Source organism: Colossoma macropomum, unplaced genomic scaffold (assembly GCF_904425465.1).
Source record: "Colossoma macropomum unplaced genomic scaffold, Colossoma_macropomum, whole genome shotgun sequence".
NCBI classification, from domain to species: Eukaryota; Metazoa; Chordata; class Actinopteri; order Characiformes; family Serrasalmidae; genus Colossoma; species Colossoma macropomum.
In genome coordinates, this window is record NW_023495899.1 from 35,631 (window position 1) to 55,824 (window position 20,194).

General features: G+C 37.8%; 5 gene segments (V, D, J or C); all 5 read left to right on the plus strand.

Annotated features, from left to right (window-relative positions):
* Positions 1–4,074: 4,074 nt before the first annotated feature.
* Positions 4,075–4,986, plus strand: LOC118803416. The segment is given in 3 exon segments: positions 4,075–4,117; positions 4,385–4,747; positions 4,976–4,986. Coding segments are annotated over 3 exon segments (417 nt in total).
* A 1,501-nt stretch (positions 4,987–6,487) lies between these two features.
* On the plus strand, positions 6,488–7,011 carry LOC118803417. The segment is given in 2 exon segments: positions 6,488–6,536; positions 6,656–7,011. Coding segments are annotated over 2 exon segments (405 nt in total).
* A 2,288-nt stretch (positions 7,012–9,299) lies between these two features.
* On the plus strand, positions 9,300–10,043 carry LOC118803418. The segment is given in 2 exon segments: positions 9,300–9,342; positions 9,616–10,043. Coding segments are annotated over 2 exon segments (471 nt in total).
* Positions 10,044–11,758: 1,715 nt separating this feature from the next.
* On the plus strand, positions 11,759–12,278 carry LOC118803419. The segment is given in 2 exon segments: positions 11,759–11,807; positions 11,911–12,278. Coding segments are annotated over 2 exon segments (417 nt in total).
* A 1,324-nt stretch (positions 12,279–13,602) lies between these two features.
* LOC118803420 lies at positions 13,603–14,152 on the plus strand. The segment is given in 2 exon segments: positions 13,603–13,669; positions 13,785–14,152. Coding segments are annotated over 2 exon segments (417 nt in total).
* The last annotated feature ends 6,042 nt before the right edge of the window (positions 14,153–20,194 follow it).

A 20,194-nucleotide genomic window follows, 5' to 3' on the forward strand; every position in this document is an offset into this window, starting at 1 on the left:
TACTATTTCTACTACTCATATTAATACTAATCACAAATAGAATACTCAGTTAAGACAGTGTGTTACATAGTCACTATCCTGTGCTGGTGAAGAAGCAGCATATTCTCTGTAGATTTGTTTGTTCATTAATTTCATAATTCTGACATGGTGGGTCTTCTGCTATGTAACAATATTTATATTCAAAGCGTTAGTTCTACTAGTGTACAAGCTAAAGGTGCTAGCATTATGGGTTCATTGCCAGCATTATAGATGCCAGCATTATTGACATATCAACATATTACTCCAGTTTACATTCTGCTGCACTTATTGGTCGTGTGCTACTGCTTGGTGACTCCATCTCACCTTGAACTGTTACATAAAGCTAATTATGGCTGCTTTTATCTCAAGATGAAGGAAAAACTCAGACACTGTTTAAACTCAAAACACTCACAGTGTCATTTCACCTTTTATTAGGTTTTGGTAAGACCCATGATGTTTTTCAGTGAGTGGGTTTCTGCTTTCTTCCATTATGTGTTAGCCTCATATTTGGGTCCTCTTCAGCTCCCCTCCTCAGCTCACACTGCAGGTTTTTAGGGTTTAGGTCAAATGGCTGTGATGGCCATGTCATACGATTTTATGGTTAATTAACCATTTTTGTGTGGATCTGCACATATGTTTCAGGTCATTGTCCTACTGGATGATCCATCCATGACCCAGGTGTAGCTTTTTGGCCTTGGCAGCCAGATTTTCAGTTAAAATCTCTTGGTATTTTATGGATCAAGCAGATAAAATATAATATTTTTTTTTGGAGCATCTTTGCTCATCTTTACTACGAGTGCCAATAACTCTGGAGGACACTGCATATATTATGTCATTGACCGTTAAGGCTGATGATGGACGCTCTTTCTCTACTTTCCACAGCAGAGTGTTAAAAGGAAGAGAACACCATAGAAATAAACATAAAGTTGGCTTTTTCCTGCTGCTCTTCCACTTTTCCGAAAGAAAGTAGACTTTGAAGTGCAGCAAAAAAGCAAATATAAATTGGTTGGTAAGCAGTTTCGTACTGACTATGACTCCACAAACAACTGTTTGCGTCATCAGTATTAGCTAGCAAGCTATGTCATTATGCTACCTTCTTAGCGAGATTTCACTTCATGATAGCAGTTCCTTCACAAAACTGTTGTGTATGAAATAAGAATGTTAACTGTGCCTCAGAAATGGATTTTTACACAGGGCTTAGTAACATGAACTCCTGGCATTAGCTGTGTTACTGTGGGCAAACCAAAGTTGAGCCAATAGGTAGTGCAAACAAAGCTAAACATGCCTGTTAAGTACAGTTTAACTAACTCTACATTTTCAGTCCACTAGGTTTGAATTGACAAAGTTTGCTTGGCTACCTAATTACCTCACTACGGTTAGCCTAGCGTAGCTCTCCACTTTTTAAATGCATGTCTTTTGATGACACATCTGTCTTCAAATTAACTCTGGAATTCTATGACTATATGAAGATTAAGATATCATCGCTGTCATACCAAAACCTCATATGTCAATCGTTTTTGTATTATTACAGAATGACAGCTGCCCTTAATATCATTTTACATTGACATGGCCCAAAATTAATCTGAATAAAATCTTACTATGTTAACATAAACTTCAGAATCTTTTCCTTTCTCCTATGTAGTTACTGGCTCTGAGATGTTATGGCAGTAATGATATGCTGTTCTTCTTTATATGACTAAACACTGTCATGCAAATCCAGCGTCCAGTAAAACTACTTAAACCAGTCCTAACCAGATCACTGAGCAGCTCCTCTGAGTTCAGCTTCCACACAAAACATGTTCTCCAGACTTACACATCTAGTGCTGCTGCTAACAACTGTATCCTGTAAGTGTATCTGGAGCATATTGTCACAGTTGCTACACACTGAAGATACTGCTAGGCTACTAATAAACTTTATAATTCTAATTTAATATTGAAAAATTTTATGTTTGTTGTCCACAGGTGTTGAATGTATTGAGCTGGTTCAGCCTGCTGCCATGGTTGTTAAACCTGGACAGTCTTTCTCCATTGCCTGTAAGATTACTGGATATACAGCCGTAGGTGGAGGGCTACACCAACTGGGTACGACACTCAACAGGAAAAGCGCCAGAATGGATAGGATATTTTCATAGCTCCAGTGATACTGGGACCATAGACTCACTAAAGAGCAAGATCAGCTTCACTGCAGACTCGTCCAGCAACACAGTGCTTTTACAGGGTCAAAACTTCCAGCCTGAGGACACAGCTGTGTATTACTGCGCTCGGGAAGCACACTGGTATAAACTGCCAAGGGACCTGTACAATAACCCCCTCACACAGGAACTGAAAGCCAGCAGCCAAGCAGCTGTGATCATATGTGTACAAAATGTTTGAAATAAAGTACAAAACTCACTGCTCTAGGTTTATTTGTCCGTTACATATTAGGCCTGGGCGATATCTAAAAATAATTAGCAGGATATTTCCTGGTTAAAAAAAATCATGATTATTGATAATATCACCACTCCCCCCTTTTGTCTCACCTCACCCCCCAAAAATACATAAATAAATGCACACACTGCGCTGCAGCTTTCACCTACTTTTTATTCTATTTTAGTCTGCATGTTTATTGTTTTTTTTTTATGACAATCTTTAATAAAACTCACATATTAAATCATGATACTGAGAACCACTTCATCTGTTGTTATAATAAACGTTACTGCAAACAGGTGTGTTTCTGAGCTTCTTCTGCCACAGATCGTGGCAACTCGCATGCTAACAGCACTCCCTGATGGAGAAACTTCAGACTGCAAGTGATTTCCAAATACATGCCCATGTGTTTTCCACTTTAAAAACAACTAGTTTTCTGGCATTTTCATAATTCAGTTAACCACCGGGACACTTAATCTGTACAGAGAATACTGCACACCCACCATAGACGAGGATCAAAGGAACTTTCTCTCCAGGTTAGAGTTAACTTAGCTGCTCTACACTGACTTTCAGTCATTTTAGCTCATTTTTTTACTGCACTTTTACTGAGTCACTTCAAAGGGGAGTGGAAGTTCCAAAGCACATTTGCATTGATTTTTGATTCCATTCACGTAAAGTAAATTAAGGAGAATCCCTGCAGTAAAGCTAGCATTACAGAGTGTAGCAGAGCGAAATAACACAGGTAGTTTCAGAACAAAGATTTCTTTCTGTGTCTCTCTGTGAAACTGACCACTGGTGCGCTAACCTGCACACTTCTTAAAAGTGAACCCCAGTTTCCCCACTGTATTTTTTTTAGATGTTTAATGGTAAATTAGTCCTCTCTAAATCTACATTTACAGTTACATCTATCTCAGTTCTTCTGCTGACATGGCAATTATGTCCTTGTACACATCGCCATTGGGTTACTTGCCCATTGTGAATGATATCCGTTGCCCTATCGCCCAGACCTATTACATATGTGACACACATGGCAACAGATTTTCCACATGATAGCTGAATGAATGAATGATTATATACACCGATCAGGCATAACATTATGACCACCTCTTTGTTTCTACGCGCACTGTCCATTTTATCAGCTCCACTTACTATATAGGTGCACTTTGTAGTTCTACAGTTACAGACTGTAGTCCATCTGTTTCTCTGTATTCTTTGTTAGCCCCCTTTTACCCTGTTCTTCAGTGGTCAGGACCCCCATGGACCCTCACAGAGCAGGTAATATTTGGGTGGTGGATCATTCTCAGCCCTGCAGTAACACTGACATGGTGGTGGTGTGTTAGTGTGTGTTGTGCTGGTACGAGTGGATCAGACACAGCAGTGCTGCTGGAGTTTTTGTCAGGAGTTGCTGTGACAGGTTCGAGTGGTTCCTCTTGGATGCTGAATGGTTCCTTTTTGCTTTTAAATGGTCAGTGTCATTAATAATTTATTTAGTTGGGAGAAGAAGGTTGAATGTGATTTGACCCAGATTTGATACATGTTTACATTGATGTAAATCACCTCCTTTTGTCATCAAAGCAGGAACAGACAGGCATAATAAAAGCTCAGTGCTGTAGAGATCACAGAGCAGAACCACCACCAGTGCTAAACATCATGAGCTCCGTTTCTCTTCTGCTGTTTCTGGCAGCTGCGTCCTGTAAGTGTTTTTAATAGTGTTATTGAAATAACACTATGTTATTGCTTATGCTGCTCTTCTTAAATTTAATATACATTAATGTAACAATATTGCTTTTCAAGTCACCGTGACATTTTCACACAAGATAAATGACAGCTGGTGTTTTTCTTTTAAAGCTAAATACTTTTAAAAAGGTTTGAAAACACCAAGAACGGCATATAACAATTGCTTTGTTTTGGTTGAATTTGTTTTCTATAAAATATAACATGTTGTGTTGCTGTTTTGCAGGTGTTCATTCTATTGAACTGATCCAATCTGAAAATGTGGTTGTGCAGCCCGGAGAGTCTTTTAAGATCTCCTGTAAAGTGTCTGGGTTCTCCATATCCAGCTACTATCCTAATTGGATACGGCATCCAGCAGGAAAGCCAATGGAATATATTGGATATGTATGTAGCAGCAGCAGTTATGTGATGGATTCACTAAAGAGCAAAATCAGCTTCACTGCAGACGCTTCCAGCAGCACAGTGTTTTTAACAGGGCAGAATTTCCAGCCTGAGGACAGCGCTGTGTATTACTGCGCTCGACAGACACAGTTATTCAACCTGCTGTTGCAGCTGTACAAAAACACAACAGCTAGTGTCTTCAGTTCTAGTGGGATCTTAATTTGCATCTGCATTAAAAATGGTATACAAAATATTTTGCTTTGTACATATTTATACATATGTACAAAAAAAAAGCTCCTTATTAGTCAGAAGGCAAAATTCTGTTAATTGTTGATGCAAGATTTTATTCCAAGTGATTTGGTCAATCCAAATAAATAGAATTGTGCAGTATACTTTATTGAAAAGTGCCATTGTTAAGTGTTTTTGCGTATTACAGTAAGTGCATGAATTGTTCTTAGCAGATCACATATAGACTATTTATATTTTTTACTGTTCATCAATTTATTTCGGTCATTTGATATAACACTGAATGTATTGCACATATTAGTATTAGTATTATTGTTAATAATATATATATATATAGGTACCTGATGAACCCTAACCTCCTAAAATCCCAGGCTTATTACATACTAAGGCTTATTATTCAGGAACTACTGAGACACCAGTGGAAAGTAGTTGAGCCACTGTTAGCTTATAGAAGTGTGTAATAAAACTTTGGGCTGACCGGTGGGCCCTGGCCTTTTAAGGGGTTAATTCAAAAGCATGTGTCAGTAAGCACACTCCGAGCAAGAAGGGCCTGGGTTCGATTTCTGGCCAGTGACCAGGGTCCTTTCTGTGTGTAGTTTGCATGTTCTCCCATCAAACCGAGAAGCTGCTGATGTTCTCAGAACAATGGACTGACCACCCCAGAGTCCAGACCTCAACATCACTCAAAGAGTTTGGTATTATTCAAATAACATGGATTGTGAGAAGCAGAACACAAACATTCCTGAAACGAATAGAAGTTCTAATAAAAGATGAGCTCAGAGAAAGTCTAATAAACTCTGTTTAATGTTGAGAGCAACAATGTAAAATTGTGTCATACACATTTTTAAACAGATGTTTGCTTCTCATTTAAATTTTCTTGCACTCTGTCACCATTTAAATGGCATTTTTAAGATTTTCATTGTTATGAATCACACATGTATTAATAAAAACGAAAAGCATAATAATTAAAAGTAGTTTCCCTTTTTAGTGCCTTCCTAAATTGAGATTTGGAGAACTATACACAGTTTTCAGAAGTATTTCACTGCCTGTAATTTCTAGAGGACTCTATATGTGTCACAAATACACCAACAACACAGTGAATTTATAAGCATAAAAAAATATCATGAACCTTTTGGCCCCCGAGGGGCGCTCTTGCTCTATTTTTCACAACCTTATACCTTATTGAAGTTTAAAAGGAGGAAGAGTGCATTATCAAATGATTGTATCCATTATATACATTATATACCAATATATATATATATATATATATATATATATATATATATATATATATATATATATATATTGGTTTTTGTCCTTTATAACTAGATAACTAGTCTCTGACTTCTGCACAGTACTGTTTGTAGCTGAATCTATCATTGCTATCCTATGAAAAACCTCATAGCTGCACCAGCTTCCCTTTACAATGTATGGATATTTTATAATTAATAGACCAAAAGAATTGTTGCTCCAAAATCATTCTGATGAAAAAATCACTGTCATCAAAACATTGCCATTTACATAAGTTTAGAACATGTTATTTTGGGTTTGTTAGGACAGTGATGATATGCTGCTCTTATGGATGTGAGTGAAAGTGCAAAGACCATCATGCAAATCCAGCATCCAGTAAAACTACTTAAGCCAGTAGACAGATCAAACAGATCAGTGAGCAGCTCCTCTGAGTTCAGCTTCCACACAAACCATGATCTCCATACCGACACGTCTACTGCTGCTGCTAACAGCTGCATCCTGTAAGTGTATCTGGAACATATTGACACTGTTTCTACACGTTTAATATACTGAAAGGCTACTAATAGTTTTTTAGAGACTGTTATGTCGTATTGAATCATTTCATGCTTGGTGTCCACAGGTGTTGAATGTATTGAGCTGGTTCAGCCTGCTGCCATGGCTGTTAAACCTGGACAGTCTTTCTCCATCACCTGTAAGGTTACTGGATATTCAGCTGTGAGTGCCTGTACTAACTGGATACGACACTCAGCAGGAAAAGCGCCAGAATGGATAGGATATTTCTGCAGTACGAGCAATACTGGGGCCAAAGACTCACTAAAGAGCAAGATCAGCTTCACTGCAGACTCGTCCAGCAACACAGTGCTTTTACAGGGTCAAAACTTCCAGCCTGAGGACACAGCTGTGTATTACTGCGCTCGGTACACACACTGCTATAAACTGCCAAGGGACCTGTACAATAACCCTCTTAATGCATAAATGCATACACAGTCAAGTCCATAATCATTTCACTGTTGGTAAAAATGGGTAGAAAAATGTGATGAAAAACTGTCTTCATGGTTAATTAGCTCAGTCTCACTCTAGAAATTTATGGAGGTGAGAACAAGTCATTGAGTTGCCAGTAACAAGTCTTCACACTCAAGTCCAATCTTAATACTAGTAAGTCTGAAATCTCGAGTCTATACAGGCAATCTCAAGTTGAGTCGCGAGACAATTCAGGCAAATCTTAAGTCGTGTCTTGAGTTAGTACAGGCAAGTCTCAAGTCAAGTCCAGAGTCATAATTACAAGTCTAAAGTTGAATCCTGAGTCAATACAGGTAATTCTGAAGATGAGTCTTGAGTCAATAAAGGAAAGTCTTAATCTGAGTCTTGAGTCAACGCAGGCAAGTCTCACGTTAAGTCCTGAGCCACATTAGCAAGTCTCATGTTCAGTCTTGAGTCGATACAGGCAAGCCTGAAGTTGAGGCTTGAGTCAGTCCAGACAAGTTTCACTGTCTCAAATCATGCAGACACGTTTTAAGATATATCCAGAGTCACTACAAGTAATTCTCAATATTGGTCCCAAGTCAATAAAAGCAAGTTTCAAGTTGAGTCCTGAGTCAGTAAAGTCAAGTCAGAAGTTCAGTCCCAAATCAATAAGGCCAGTATGAAGTTGAGCCCTGAGTCAATAAAGGCAAGCCTCAAGTTGAGTCCTGAGTCAATAAAGGCAAGTCTCAAATTCAGTCTTGAGTCTATAAAGGCAAGTTTCATGTTGAGTCTCGAGTCAATAAAGGCAAATGCCATGTTGAGTCTCGAGTCAGTAAAAGCAAGTCTCAGGTTGAGGTCCAAGTCAATAAAAGCAAATCTCAAGTTCAGTCCTGAGTCAATAAAGGCAAGTCTCAGTTTGAATCCTGAGTCTGCAGAATAGTGACATAAGACCCAAACACACGTAAAGTCGCAAAACTTTTTTGATTTCTTTTGTCAAACCTCAATTTTTATCATTATTATTTTTTTATGCTTTAATAAAACTAGAACTCCTTGCGTTGTGCAGTCAGTACTTTGTGTAACCTCCCTTTGCTGGCAGATCATCAATGAGTTGAGAATACATAGCAAGGAACCTGAGCCTCTCCAGATCAGCGGGCTGTGATGGCCATGTCAAAAGCTTGATTCTGTGGTCAGTGGTGCTTTTTAAAATGAAAAATTCTAAGCACATAATATTCAAAAGACATCCATATTGCCTTTCCCTCCTTCTGTAATGCTCAAAAACATTCATGATGGATAAAAAGAAACGGATGATGTCACATTCCTGTACAATACACACAAGTTTCCAGCTCACTGGCTTGCAGTTTAGTCCTGAATCAAACAGTATGAGCTCAATATTATAATAGTTTCAGCTGGATAATGAGCCATTAGCCTCCTACCTTCACTGTAACTTCAATGAAACACTGTCAGCTCCATGCACTGTTACTGCAGAACAAGGTTGTACAAAAGAGATTCATCTCACACAGAGCCAGAGCAGCAATGGAGTTGTACCATAATATTATTGTACTTTGCTGTAGAAATACTTCATGTATGAGTGTTTTAATTTGTTTGAATTTCATATAATTATATGAATGAATACTTAAAACACTTTGAACACTAAGGAGTGGAGTTTGGATCTCTCTTGAGAAGACTTACCATGTGCATAGTGTCATAGGCTGTTTACTCCCTAAACAGATTTGAATTTCGTTGTTGATGGAAGAAAACCTCGTATCTCCAAAATGGTAACTTTACAGGAGAAGGAAAAAACACACTTTACTTTTAGTGTAAGTCAATGGAACCAGAATTGTTTCCAAGTTGTTTTGGGCCATTTCTTTTGGTCCATGCTTCATGAAATTTACACACAATATAAAGAGCAACAAGCATTTTCAAAAACAGAAAAACAACAAAAATGGAGATACAAGGTTTTCTTCCGACAGCAGTGATATACTCAACAACACTTAAGTATACAAAAGCATCACTGTTTTCAGTTCATTACATTGTACTTGTGTTACTCATTAATGAATGTATTTAATGAATGTACTTAAACTGAGTGTTACTGCATTGTTCATAAACATGTCATGTACACAAAGCCTGATAATTCAGTTGGGAAAAGAAGAGGTTGAATGTGATTTGACCCAGATTTGATACATGTTTCCGTTGATGTAAATTACCTACATTGTTCGTCAAAAGCAGAACAGACAGGCATAATAAAAGGCCCTCAGCACTGTAGAGATCACAGAGCAGAACCTCCACCAGTGCTAAACATCATGTCCTCTGTTTCTCTTCTGCTGTTTCTGGCAGCTGCGTCCTGTAAGTGGTATTGAAATAACATTACTTCATTGCTTATACTGCTCTTAACCATCGATACTGTTAGACATCATTGCCTCTGTGAAATGGTACATTTAGAGGAGAAGGAAAAATTAATGTAATCAAGTAGTTTTTGGACCAGTTCTATTGGTCTGTTCATCATGAAATGTTCAAACAATGTAAAAAAAAGGTTGAATATAACAAAGACGATATTTAACAAGGTTGAATTTGCTTTCATAAAAATCCAAAGACACATGTTGTGTTGCTGTTTTGCAGGTGTTCATTCTATTGAACTGATCCAGTCTGAAAATGTGGTTGTGCGGCCCGGAGAGTCTTTTAAGATCTCCTGTAAAGTGTCTGGGTTCTCCATATCCAGCTACTGTCCTTATTGGATACGGCATCCAGCAGGAAAGCCAATGGAATATATTGGAGTTGTGTGTAGCAGCAGCAGTTCAGTGAAGGATTCACTAAAGAGCAAAATCAGCTTCACTGCAGACGCTTCCAGCAGCACAGTGTTTTTAACAGGGCAGAATTTCCAGTCTGAGGACAGCGCTGTGTATTACTGCGCTCGACAGACACAGTTATTCAACCTGCTGTTGCAGCTGTACAAAAACACAACAGCTAGTGTCTTCAGTTCTAGTGGGATTTCACTCTGGAACTGTGGTGCAGCTGCATCAAAACTGGTACATTACAGTTTAGCTTGAAAAACAGATTTTGCGACAATATACTATACAAACACATACAGAGGAATTATTAATGCCCTAACAAATACAACTTTAGTGTATAGATACACTGATCAGGCATAACATTATGACCACCTCCTTGTTTCTACACTCATTGTCCATTTTATCAGTTCTATTTTTGGTTGGTGGACTGTTTTCAGTCCAGCAGTGACACTGAGGTGTTTAAAAACTCCAGCAGCACTGCGGTGTCTGATCCACTCAGACCAGTACAACACACACTAACACACCACCTCCACGTCAATGTTACTGAAGTGCTGAGAATGATCCACCACCCAAATAGTACCTGCTCTGTGAGGGTCCATGGGGGTCCTGACCACTGAAGAACAGGGTAAAAGGGGGCTAACAAAGTATGCAGAGAAGCAGATGGACTACAGTCTGTAACTGTAGAACTACAAAGTGCACCTATATAGTAAGTGGAGCTGATAAAATGGACAATGAGTGTAGAAACAAGAGTTGGTCATAATGTTATGCCTGATCGGTGTATGTGTATCTCTTTTAAGCTGTTTCACATACAAAGCGTTTAAATTTTTCTTTCAATCATCTTGTTTCTGTCATGTGATAACAATAACATTAACTCTGTTTATCTAATAATTTCCCATACATGTTAGCATGGCTCAATGTGCTTCATAATCTGTTTAAATTAAGCAGTAAAATGATGTAAACAAACTGTATAGAGAAAAAAAAACCCAAAAAAACAAACAAACAAAAAACCTAAATAACATTAAACACATTGTTTAACAAAAAAGAAAGAGTTTAATGGAAAAGGAAGCATTAGTTCAGACAGAACATGAATAAAAATGGCAATAATTCATTTAATATTTTATTACCTCTAATATTAAGTCTAATGAAAAATGACAAAAAAAACATTTTTTCAGAACTTTCTTGCTAAAAGTGCTAATAATTCTATAAGGCTCTGTATTTATTACTTCTACAACATCAAAAAATAAAACTTTGGCATAATTGATATCGTTACTCTTTGAGGCCACTGAGGGGCGCTCTTTCTTTATTTTTAACAGCTTTGTTGCACATGGAAGTTTAAAAAAGAGGAAGGGTGGTCAGTGAATGTAAACACACGATCTCCATATTCTTAAATTAAACTGATAATCATCTCAAGGGTAGATCTCAGTACCTTTAGTCAGGGAACATAATTGCACCATAATTCATTGAAATTATATTTTTTTAAGTTGTATTGACTCCACACACCACGTCTCGTCTCCAGGCTTTTTATTTTACTGTTCTGTTTTAAAACATTTAGGTTATGAAAAGGTACAAATACGAACATTTTCACCTGGAAAAACTTATTTAAGTTTCACAATTAGCCCTTAAAACCACTGTAGCACCTTTGAGGGAACATTTACATTGTTTGCACCTTGATGAACGAAAAATGTACCTGAACAGAACCTTTATTTCTAACAGTGTTCCCTTATGTGAATATTTCATAGTGAATGGGCCAATAAAAATTGTTCTGGGTTCACTGAACAACATACTTTAGAGTTCAGCACATTTTTCTTTCTTCTATGAGTCATTGTTTCTGAGATAAAAGGGTTTTTCATGGCAGTGCTGATATACTGCAAGTGCAAATACTGTCATGCAAATCTAGCACTCAATAAAACTACTTAAGCTCATCTTAAACAGATCAGTGAGCAGCTCCTCTGAGTTCAGCTTCCACACAAACCATGATCTCCACACCTACACGTCTAGTGCTGCTGCTAACAGCTGCATCCTGTAAGTGCATTTAAACATACTGCTTTCAGTTGCTACACTTCCAAGACTACTAATAACTTCACAATTCTAACTGAACATTGAATAATTTCACAATTGTCCACAGGTGTTGAATGCATTGAGCTGGTTCAGCCTGCTGCCATGGTTGTTAAACCTGGACAGTCTTTCTCCATCACCTGTAAGATATCTGGATATACAGCCGTAGGTGGAGGCTACACCAACTGGGTACGACACTCAGCAGGAAAAGCGCCAGAATGGCTTGGATGGTTCAAAAGCTCCAGTGAAACTGGGACCATAGACTCACTTAAGAGCAAGATCAGCTTCACTGGAGACTCGTCCAGCAACACAGTGCTTTTACAGGGCCAGAACTTCCAGCCTGAGGACACAGCTGTGTATTACTGCGCTCGGGAAACACGCTGCTATAAACTGCCAAGGGACCTGTACAATAACCCCCTCACACAGGAAACACAATAGATATTTCACTGAACTAAAGGACAATTTTTAATTCATTTTACTTTATGGTAACTAAACCCACTGCCCACCATGATGTGCTTCCGTGAAAGTCAGTAACTTATTGGTCATGTACTAGTGATGTTACTGTATCCTCACCTCAAAAATGCAGAAATAGCTAAATAAGGCTGCTTGTACAGCAAGTTAAACACAGTTAGCACTTAAATACAAATGCTCACTACTGTGTTATTTCACTTACTATTAAGACCTATGATGTGTTTCAATCAGTGTGTCTACGTGCACTTGATTATCCGATAACTGCAGAAAATTAGTTTTTGTCAGTAATCCGATGCACTTGAGTAATCAGATAATGGAAAACCTCGGGTCTACATGAGTCAGGCAGTAATCCGATTTCTGCTTTGCAAGTGGCCAATATACTCACAGAAGAAGACGTGACGTGAGCGTAAAACTCTAACTTCATGCAGCGGCTTAAATTGCGCAACTTTACCTGAAAATATGAACATACATCATGTAGAAAATGAAGAATATTTAAATCCTTGATTTCATCAAGTATGTAGTTGGTTTCAGAGTTGTTCCAAAAGTGTTTTGCCCCCGTCTCGCGGCAACGCTGCTTGCTTATTTCCGGTACCGTGGCTTTCGCACAAGCACAGACTGAGAAATCCGAAAGAAATCTGATTACTGAGCTAAAATCCAGCCAATGTATCACATTTCTTTACTGTATTTCTAGACCTTACTCCAATCTGAGAAATCAGAGTGTGCTGTTTACATGACCATTTGAATAATCAGATAACTGCAGAAATCTAATTATGATTGGATTATAATGGATATCTGCTGGGTAGTTATGTGTAGCCCAGTCAGACCCTATTGTAAAACCGTTAATGGATATTATCAGTTTGATATAAATCCCAGGAGACCATGTGTTTGCATCTACTGTTTCTCTCCTCCAATTAACCCTCCATTTGGTATAAGGCTGTTAAAACAGACAAAGAGCGCCTCCCACAGGCCTCAATTTACAGTATTACAATGGGTATCTGCTCGGCAGGTATGTGTAGCCCAGTCACTGGGTTAGTAACTGGGTCAATCTCAGTGACAGTGGAGACAATGCAGACAAGACCATGCTCCCTTCCCACTTCCAGGACTGCCAGGTGTAGCTATCCAGCTACTGGGTCATATTAATCCAGCCTCTGAATATGAGGGCTCATAGGACAGTAATGATATGCTGTTCTTCTACATGTGAGTGAAAGTGCAAACACCATCATGCAAATCCAGCATCCAGTAAAACTACTTAAGCTCAACTTCACCAGATCACTGAGCAGCTCCTCTGAGTTCAGCTTCCACACAAACCATGATCTCCACACCTACACGTCTACTGCTGCTGCTAACAGCTGCATCCTGTAAGTGGATTAAAACATGCTGCCACAGTTGCTACACTTTCAAGTTACTGGTAGACTACTAATAACTTCACAATTCTAATTGAATATTGAATAATTTCACAATTGTTGTCCGCAGGTGTTGAATGTATTGAGCTGGTTCAGCCTGCTGCCATGGTTGTTAAACCTGGACAGTCTTTCTCCATCACTTGTAAGATTACTGGATATACAGCCGTAGGTGGAGGCTACACCAACTGGGTACGACACTCAGCAGGAAAAGCGCCAGAATGGCTTGGATGGTTCAAAAGCTCCAGTGAAACTGGGACCATAGACTCACTTAAGAGCAAGATCAGCTTCACTGCAGACTCGTCCAGCAACACAGTGCTTTTACAGGGCCAAAGCTTCCAGCCTGAGGACACAGCTGTGTATTACTGCGCTCGAGATGCACACTGGTATAAACTGCCAAGGGACCTGTACAATAACCCCCTCACACAGGAAACACAATAGATGTTTAAATAAACTGAAAGATAGTTCAGCCTAAAATTGTTTTCAGTTTTGGTATCTAAACGTATTATTCACAGTAAAGTGCTTTAGTGACAGTCAGTAACTACATATACTTCTTTTGAGGCCAAACATAATTGTTCAAATGTGGACAACAAACTTATAACTAGATTAATTTGACACATTTTGATGCATATGCGAACAGTCGTTTTTCAGTGTCACTGGAAAAAAAACATAATTTTGTCATAATACATAATAATGTCATATTTTTCACTGTTTATTGTGTCCTCTCTTTATTACAGCTTCCATTCTTTTCAGAAGTTTCCTGAGAAATCTTCATTGATATTTTTCTACATATCCAAAGTTCAGTCTTCAAAGTTGGTTCACATTGTCTGCTTCTATCGATCTAAGTAATCCCAAACACATTCACTGATGTTGAGGTCTGGACTCTGGGGTGGTCAGCCCTTTGTTCCGAGAACACCAGCAGCTTTCTTACTTGATTCTTCTTTTTTGTCTTTTTCCTTTTCTCATTGAGGCTTCTTGACAGGTACACATCCTTTCAGACCCATAGCGCTGAGTTGTCTTCTCACGTGGAACGATGGACAGAAACACCTGTGGATGTTTTCAGATCTGAAGCAGCTTGATTTTCTCCTCTCTCTCAAAGACGAAAGCTTTAAGTGCTGTTTATGTGATGGGAGCAGTTTTGGTGTCTACCAGGTCTTGCAAGGGTGTTACATCCATTTTCTCTGTATCGTTTTACAATTATTTGATTATTTGATTTATTCAAAAGAAAGATTTATTCAAAATGTATATCATCCATGTGAAAGAGCAATTACCCCTTTAAATCTAATAACTGCTTATGCCACCCTTGGTAGTAACAACTACAATCAAACTTTTGTGATAACTTGCAACAAGTCTTTCACATTGCTGTGGAGGCATTTTGCCCCACTCTTCTTTGCAGAATTGTTTTAATTCAGCTACATTGGAGGGTTTTTGAGCATGACCTGCCCATTTAAGGTCTTGCTAAAGAATCTCAATGGAATTCAAGTCAGGACTCAGCCACTCCAAACCCTTCATTTTGTTTCTTTTCAGCTATTCAGAGGTGGACTTGCTTGTGTGCTTCAGATCATTGTCCTGCTGCATAACTCGCTGGAACTTTAGGTCAGAAGCTGACGGCCAGGTATTCTCCTTCAAAATTTTCTGATAGAGAGCAGAATTCATGTTTCCATCAGTTATGACAAGTCGTCCATGTCCTGCAGAAGCAAAGCAGCTCCAGACCATCACACTACCACCACCATGTTTTACTGTTAGTATGATGTTCTTATGGTAGAATGCAGTGTTAACTTTACACCGGATGTAATGGGACCCATGTCGTCTAAAAAGTTCTACCATTGACTTGTCAGTCCACAGAATATTATCCCAAAATTCCTGGGGGTCATCTAGATGTGTTTTGGCAAATGTGAGATGAGAATTTGTGTTCATTTTGGTCAGCAGTGCTTTGCGCCTTACATCTCTCCCATGGATGACAATGAAATCAATTGAGTCAAGTGAGGCCTGCAGTTGTTTAGATGTTCGTCTGGTTTCTTTTGTGGCCTCCTTGATGAGACATCAACGCGGTCTCGCTGAAATTTTGGTAGGCTGGCCACTCCTGGGGAGGTTCACCACCGTTTCAGGTTTTCTCCATTTGTGGATAATGGCTCTGACTGTGGTTCGCTGGAGTCCCTAGTAAATAAAATGCCTATCACAACCTCAGGTTCCTATCATCACCACTGTAATGGAGTCAGTTTCCTTACAGTGAACGATTTCACATCAAACCACTCTGAATAACTTTGTTTACATCTCAAAGACTGAATTATGAAGGAATTTTGAAAAATCTGTGGAATAAATTCCCATTTAATGGCTCTTTTGACTAAAAATTAAGAAACAAAAGGGTGGTCTCTGACTTTTGCATAGTGAAATCCAATGTGTTTGATGCAATAATAACTATGCTATATGCAAATCTTCCAAGTGCCTCTTTTACATAAGGTCAGTATGTGTTGGCGAGGAGGAGAAGACCAGCTTCATTCAGTTCAGTTTAATAAGGAACAATGATGAACTCTCAGTGCTTTTACTGTTGCAGCATACAGCATACAGTAAGTGTCCATGTTGCATGAATTACAGGAAAACACTTTAAAAATTAGTGTTGAATTCATGCACAGATACAAAACCTGCTTCACACCTTGGTCTGTTATTGTTTTTAGTTGTTATAAGATTCTCAGCATTTTGCTAAGCTTTTGTTTTATTCATTTTTGCAGTCAGAGCTCACCCTTCATTTACTTAATTTTCAGTCAAAATGGCCATTAATTACATTTTTAGGAGCTATTTTTGAGGAGTAAAGATAAGATCACTCGCATGAGGAAGGGAAAAGTAATATAAAAATAAGTTTAAAAAAAAGTTGTCCCCATCACATAAACGTAAAGCTTGAGACAGGTGAAAATCAAGCACCCCTCCTGCTTCAGATCTGAAAAAATCCACAGGTATTTCTGTCCAGGCCTCAACATCACCGAATGTGTTTTGAGATTATTTGGATCATTAAAAGCAGAAAGTGCAACCAACGTCTAAGACTGAACTTTGAAGGTGTGGAAAAATCTACCTGCAGATTTGAAAAGAATGCAAGCTATAATAAAGGCAGAGTGGGCACACTAAATACTGACAATTTGAAATTAAATTTTGTCATTGATGCTTCTGTGTAATTGTCTGTTAAGAAAATGCTTCCTGCTTTATGCTGAATGATAATTTTTACTTGATGACTGATTTGGCAAGAAATAAAAAAGGTCTTTAACCTTTACAGAGGACTGTACAACCTGACCATTTTCATTGTGACTTTCTCATTTAAATAGAGAGACTATACTATAGAGTCAATGCCGTGGGTCTGAAAGGATGTGCAGCTGTCAAGATGCCCTCACTGAGAAAACAGCATAGACAAATCAAATCAAGAAGCTGCTGGGGTTCTCAGAACAATGGACTGACCACCCCAGAGTCCAGACCTCAGTATTACTGAATGTGTTTTGGATTACTTCTATCATGAGATGTGGAAAATGCAAAAACAACTTCTAAGACTGAATTTTAGAGGTGCTGAAAGTGAGTCTTGTAAAAGGACACACTAACTTAAATCTTGTATCTGATTTCCTTGGAAATATCCCCTGAAAAGTGAATAACTTGTACTTAAAGGCTATTTTGACTGGATTAAATAAATGAACATTGGACTTAGGCACAGTGCTGTAGATTCCTCTTATGCATGTCATAAAAATTATGTTTACCAGACTTACATTAACTGGCAGAGAGTATAAACTTACATTGGATGTCGAAAAGCATGTAACTAAATTATTGAAACATTTCCAATAGACACTGTTTCAAAAACTTTTTAGGCTGTAAAATAGCTTTAAATAACCTCACTTCTACCACATTATTATTGAAATATATTTTATGTTTTATGTATTATAATATATTATAATATATTTTATGTTTTTTATGATGAAAAATGAAGAAAGTCTGTACTGTACTTATATAAATATAATGGAATTTCACTAAAACATCATTTATGAAATCAAAGACTGTCTAAATTCCCTTTTGGTGACTGCATTTAATGACCTGTAGATGAAGAGTTTGTGTTCTCAGGCTCTTTATTGGTGCTTGAAGTCAGTGAGGAGGATCCATGCAAACTCATCTTCCTCTTATATATGATGCTGAATCTTTGACTTCTACAAGACGCACTGCCTGATTCCACAGCTGTGAAATAAGAAAGATCGATCAACTATGGAGCTTACTGTGAATTTGCTATTAATAACAATGTTTCTGAATGGTGAGATTAAGTCAATAATCAATATTTGAATTGATTTTATTATTATTGCAACACTGGTTTAATTTACAGGTTTCTGTTCCACAGGTGTTCTGTGCCAAACCTTTATCCAGTCTGAAGCTGTAGTTAAAAGACCTGGAGAATCTCATAAACTGACCTGTACAGCATCTGGATACACATTCAGTAGCTACTGGGCAGGTGTGGTCAGACAGGCTCCTGGAAAAGGACTAGAATGGATTGCTACTCTTGGAACATCCAGCTCTCCCATCCGCTATTCCCAGTCAGTCCAGGGAAGATTCACGATCTCCAGATCCGACTCCAGCAGTCAGCTGTACTTACAGATGAGCAGCCTGAAGAGTGAAGACACTGCTGTGTATTACTGTGCAAGAGAGTCACAGTGATAGAAAACAGTGACAGAGCTGTACAAAAACACTTCCCCATTCATTTGAATCATTGGTCTGATCAACAGGTGGAGCCAAAGTTCATGAAATGAAGGCAAAGCAGACCAAGCAGATCTGGAGTAAACTAGAGAACCTCATCTTAATACATACATAATAACCAGCATTCTAGTAAGCATTTTGAGAACCATCCTGTTTCAAGTTCCACTTATAACATTAATGTATAAAAAAAAGTCATAATATATTTTTACACAAGCATTTTCCAAACTCTTTTTGTCCTTTAGAATTAATCAGGCTGTTTTTGTTGCTGTGTCATTAAGACTGATACATGTACAAGGCCTCTGTTCTGATTGGCTGCCCTGTTTTTTCAGTGTGAGTGGGCAGTGCTAAACTGCTGTAGGCTGAATGGACAGATATACAAATGCATTGGTTTTGATGACATTACAAAAACAATGAATTCTGAACATGAGCTAAATTCTAAACATGAGCCGAGGAATATGTATTATATTTTGAAACTCTCACACTGTTTACTGCGTCAAATTAATAAAAGTGTGGATAATTCAGTTTTCCATGATTGGGCCCTTTAAGGCTAAATTTTGCAGGTCAATAGGGCATCCTATTAAAACACTGAATATTACAATGAACTTTTGTGAGCTGGTTGCTGAAATTTTTATGAGTATTTTTGCATTCATAAGTATTTTTTGGAGTTTTCTGAAAAGTGACACTTTTCATAAAATAGTATAAAAATGAAGAAAATATTATGCACTTTTGTTGTAATACATTTGTATATGTATTATAAAACTTTTATTATAATAGATCCAGTTATAAGCAATATAAAACCACTCTGTAATATGTAATAGTCATTGTAATATAGAAATACTACTACATAAGACCAGTATAAATCCACTACCAGTACTAATACTTGTGAGACTTGTTTTCCGTTATATGATGCAAATTTACATACTTTCATCTTCTTTATTTCTTAATTACTCTTAATTTTTATTTATATACCACACTGACATACCAAGGCTAACTAATAACAAAATGAAAAATTGTTTTATTTTTATCATAAATGTAACATAATCATGACAGTCAAAATGCTAGCTAAGCTAAATTAATGCTAGCTAAGTAAGTGAAGGTCAGCATTTCTCACTGCACATCTGCTCAGATAGGTCCTCATCCTCCTTACGTATCAGTTTCATTCTTGTCTTCTTGATGCTGCCTAGGTTTTTTGCAGTTCTTTCTGCTGCTATCTGTCTTTCCATTCCTTCTTAAACAGTGCAGCAGCTGGGGCTGAAAAAATGAGGTGGGGCTGTGGGTTTAATTAGTACAGATAAGCACTTGGATGTATTAAGTATAGTTTGTCTAAGCATTTTTGTGTTTATATTTCATGTATATACATTAGCTTATAGTAACCCACCGAGGATTCTCTCGACTCTCTTGATAACCCACTCTGGCATTTCTGCTGATAATAATAATGTGGAAATATTTCTGTGTTATCCTTCAATACAGAGTTAGCAAAGAACATGTCCTGAATGCAGACCTGTGGTTCCGAACCATTTTGAGGAAAATAACTTTAAATTTATGGGAATGCTGTTATTACAAAGAAAATAAACATATATGGATATTAGTTGAATTATACAGGAAACAAGATTTGAGTGGAGCAAAGCATACAATAATGTTTCTAACTTAAAAAAATACAGTTAAATATAGTATTGGATGCAAACTGACAAAACATGCTTTGTTTTGACATTTTTGACTGATTACAGCTGAAAAAAAAAATTGTATAGATGTAATTTATCTATAACACAT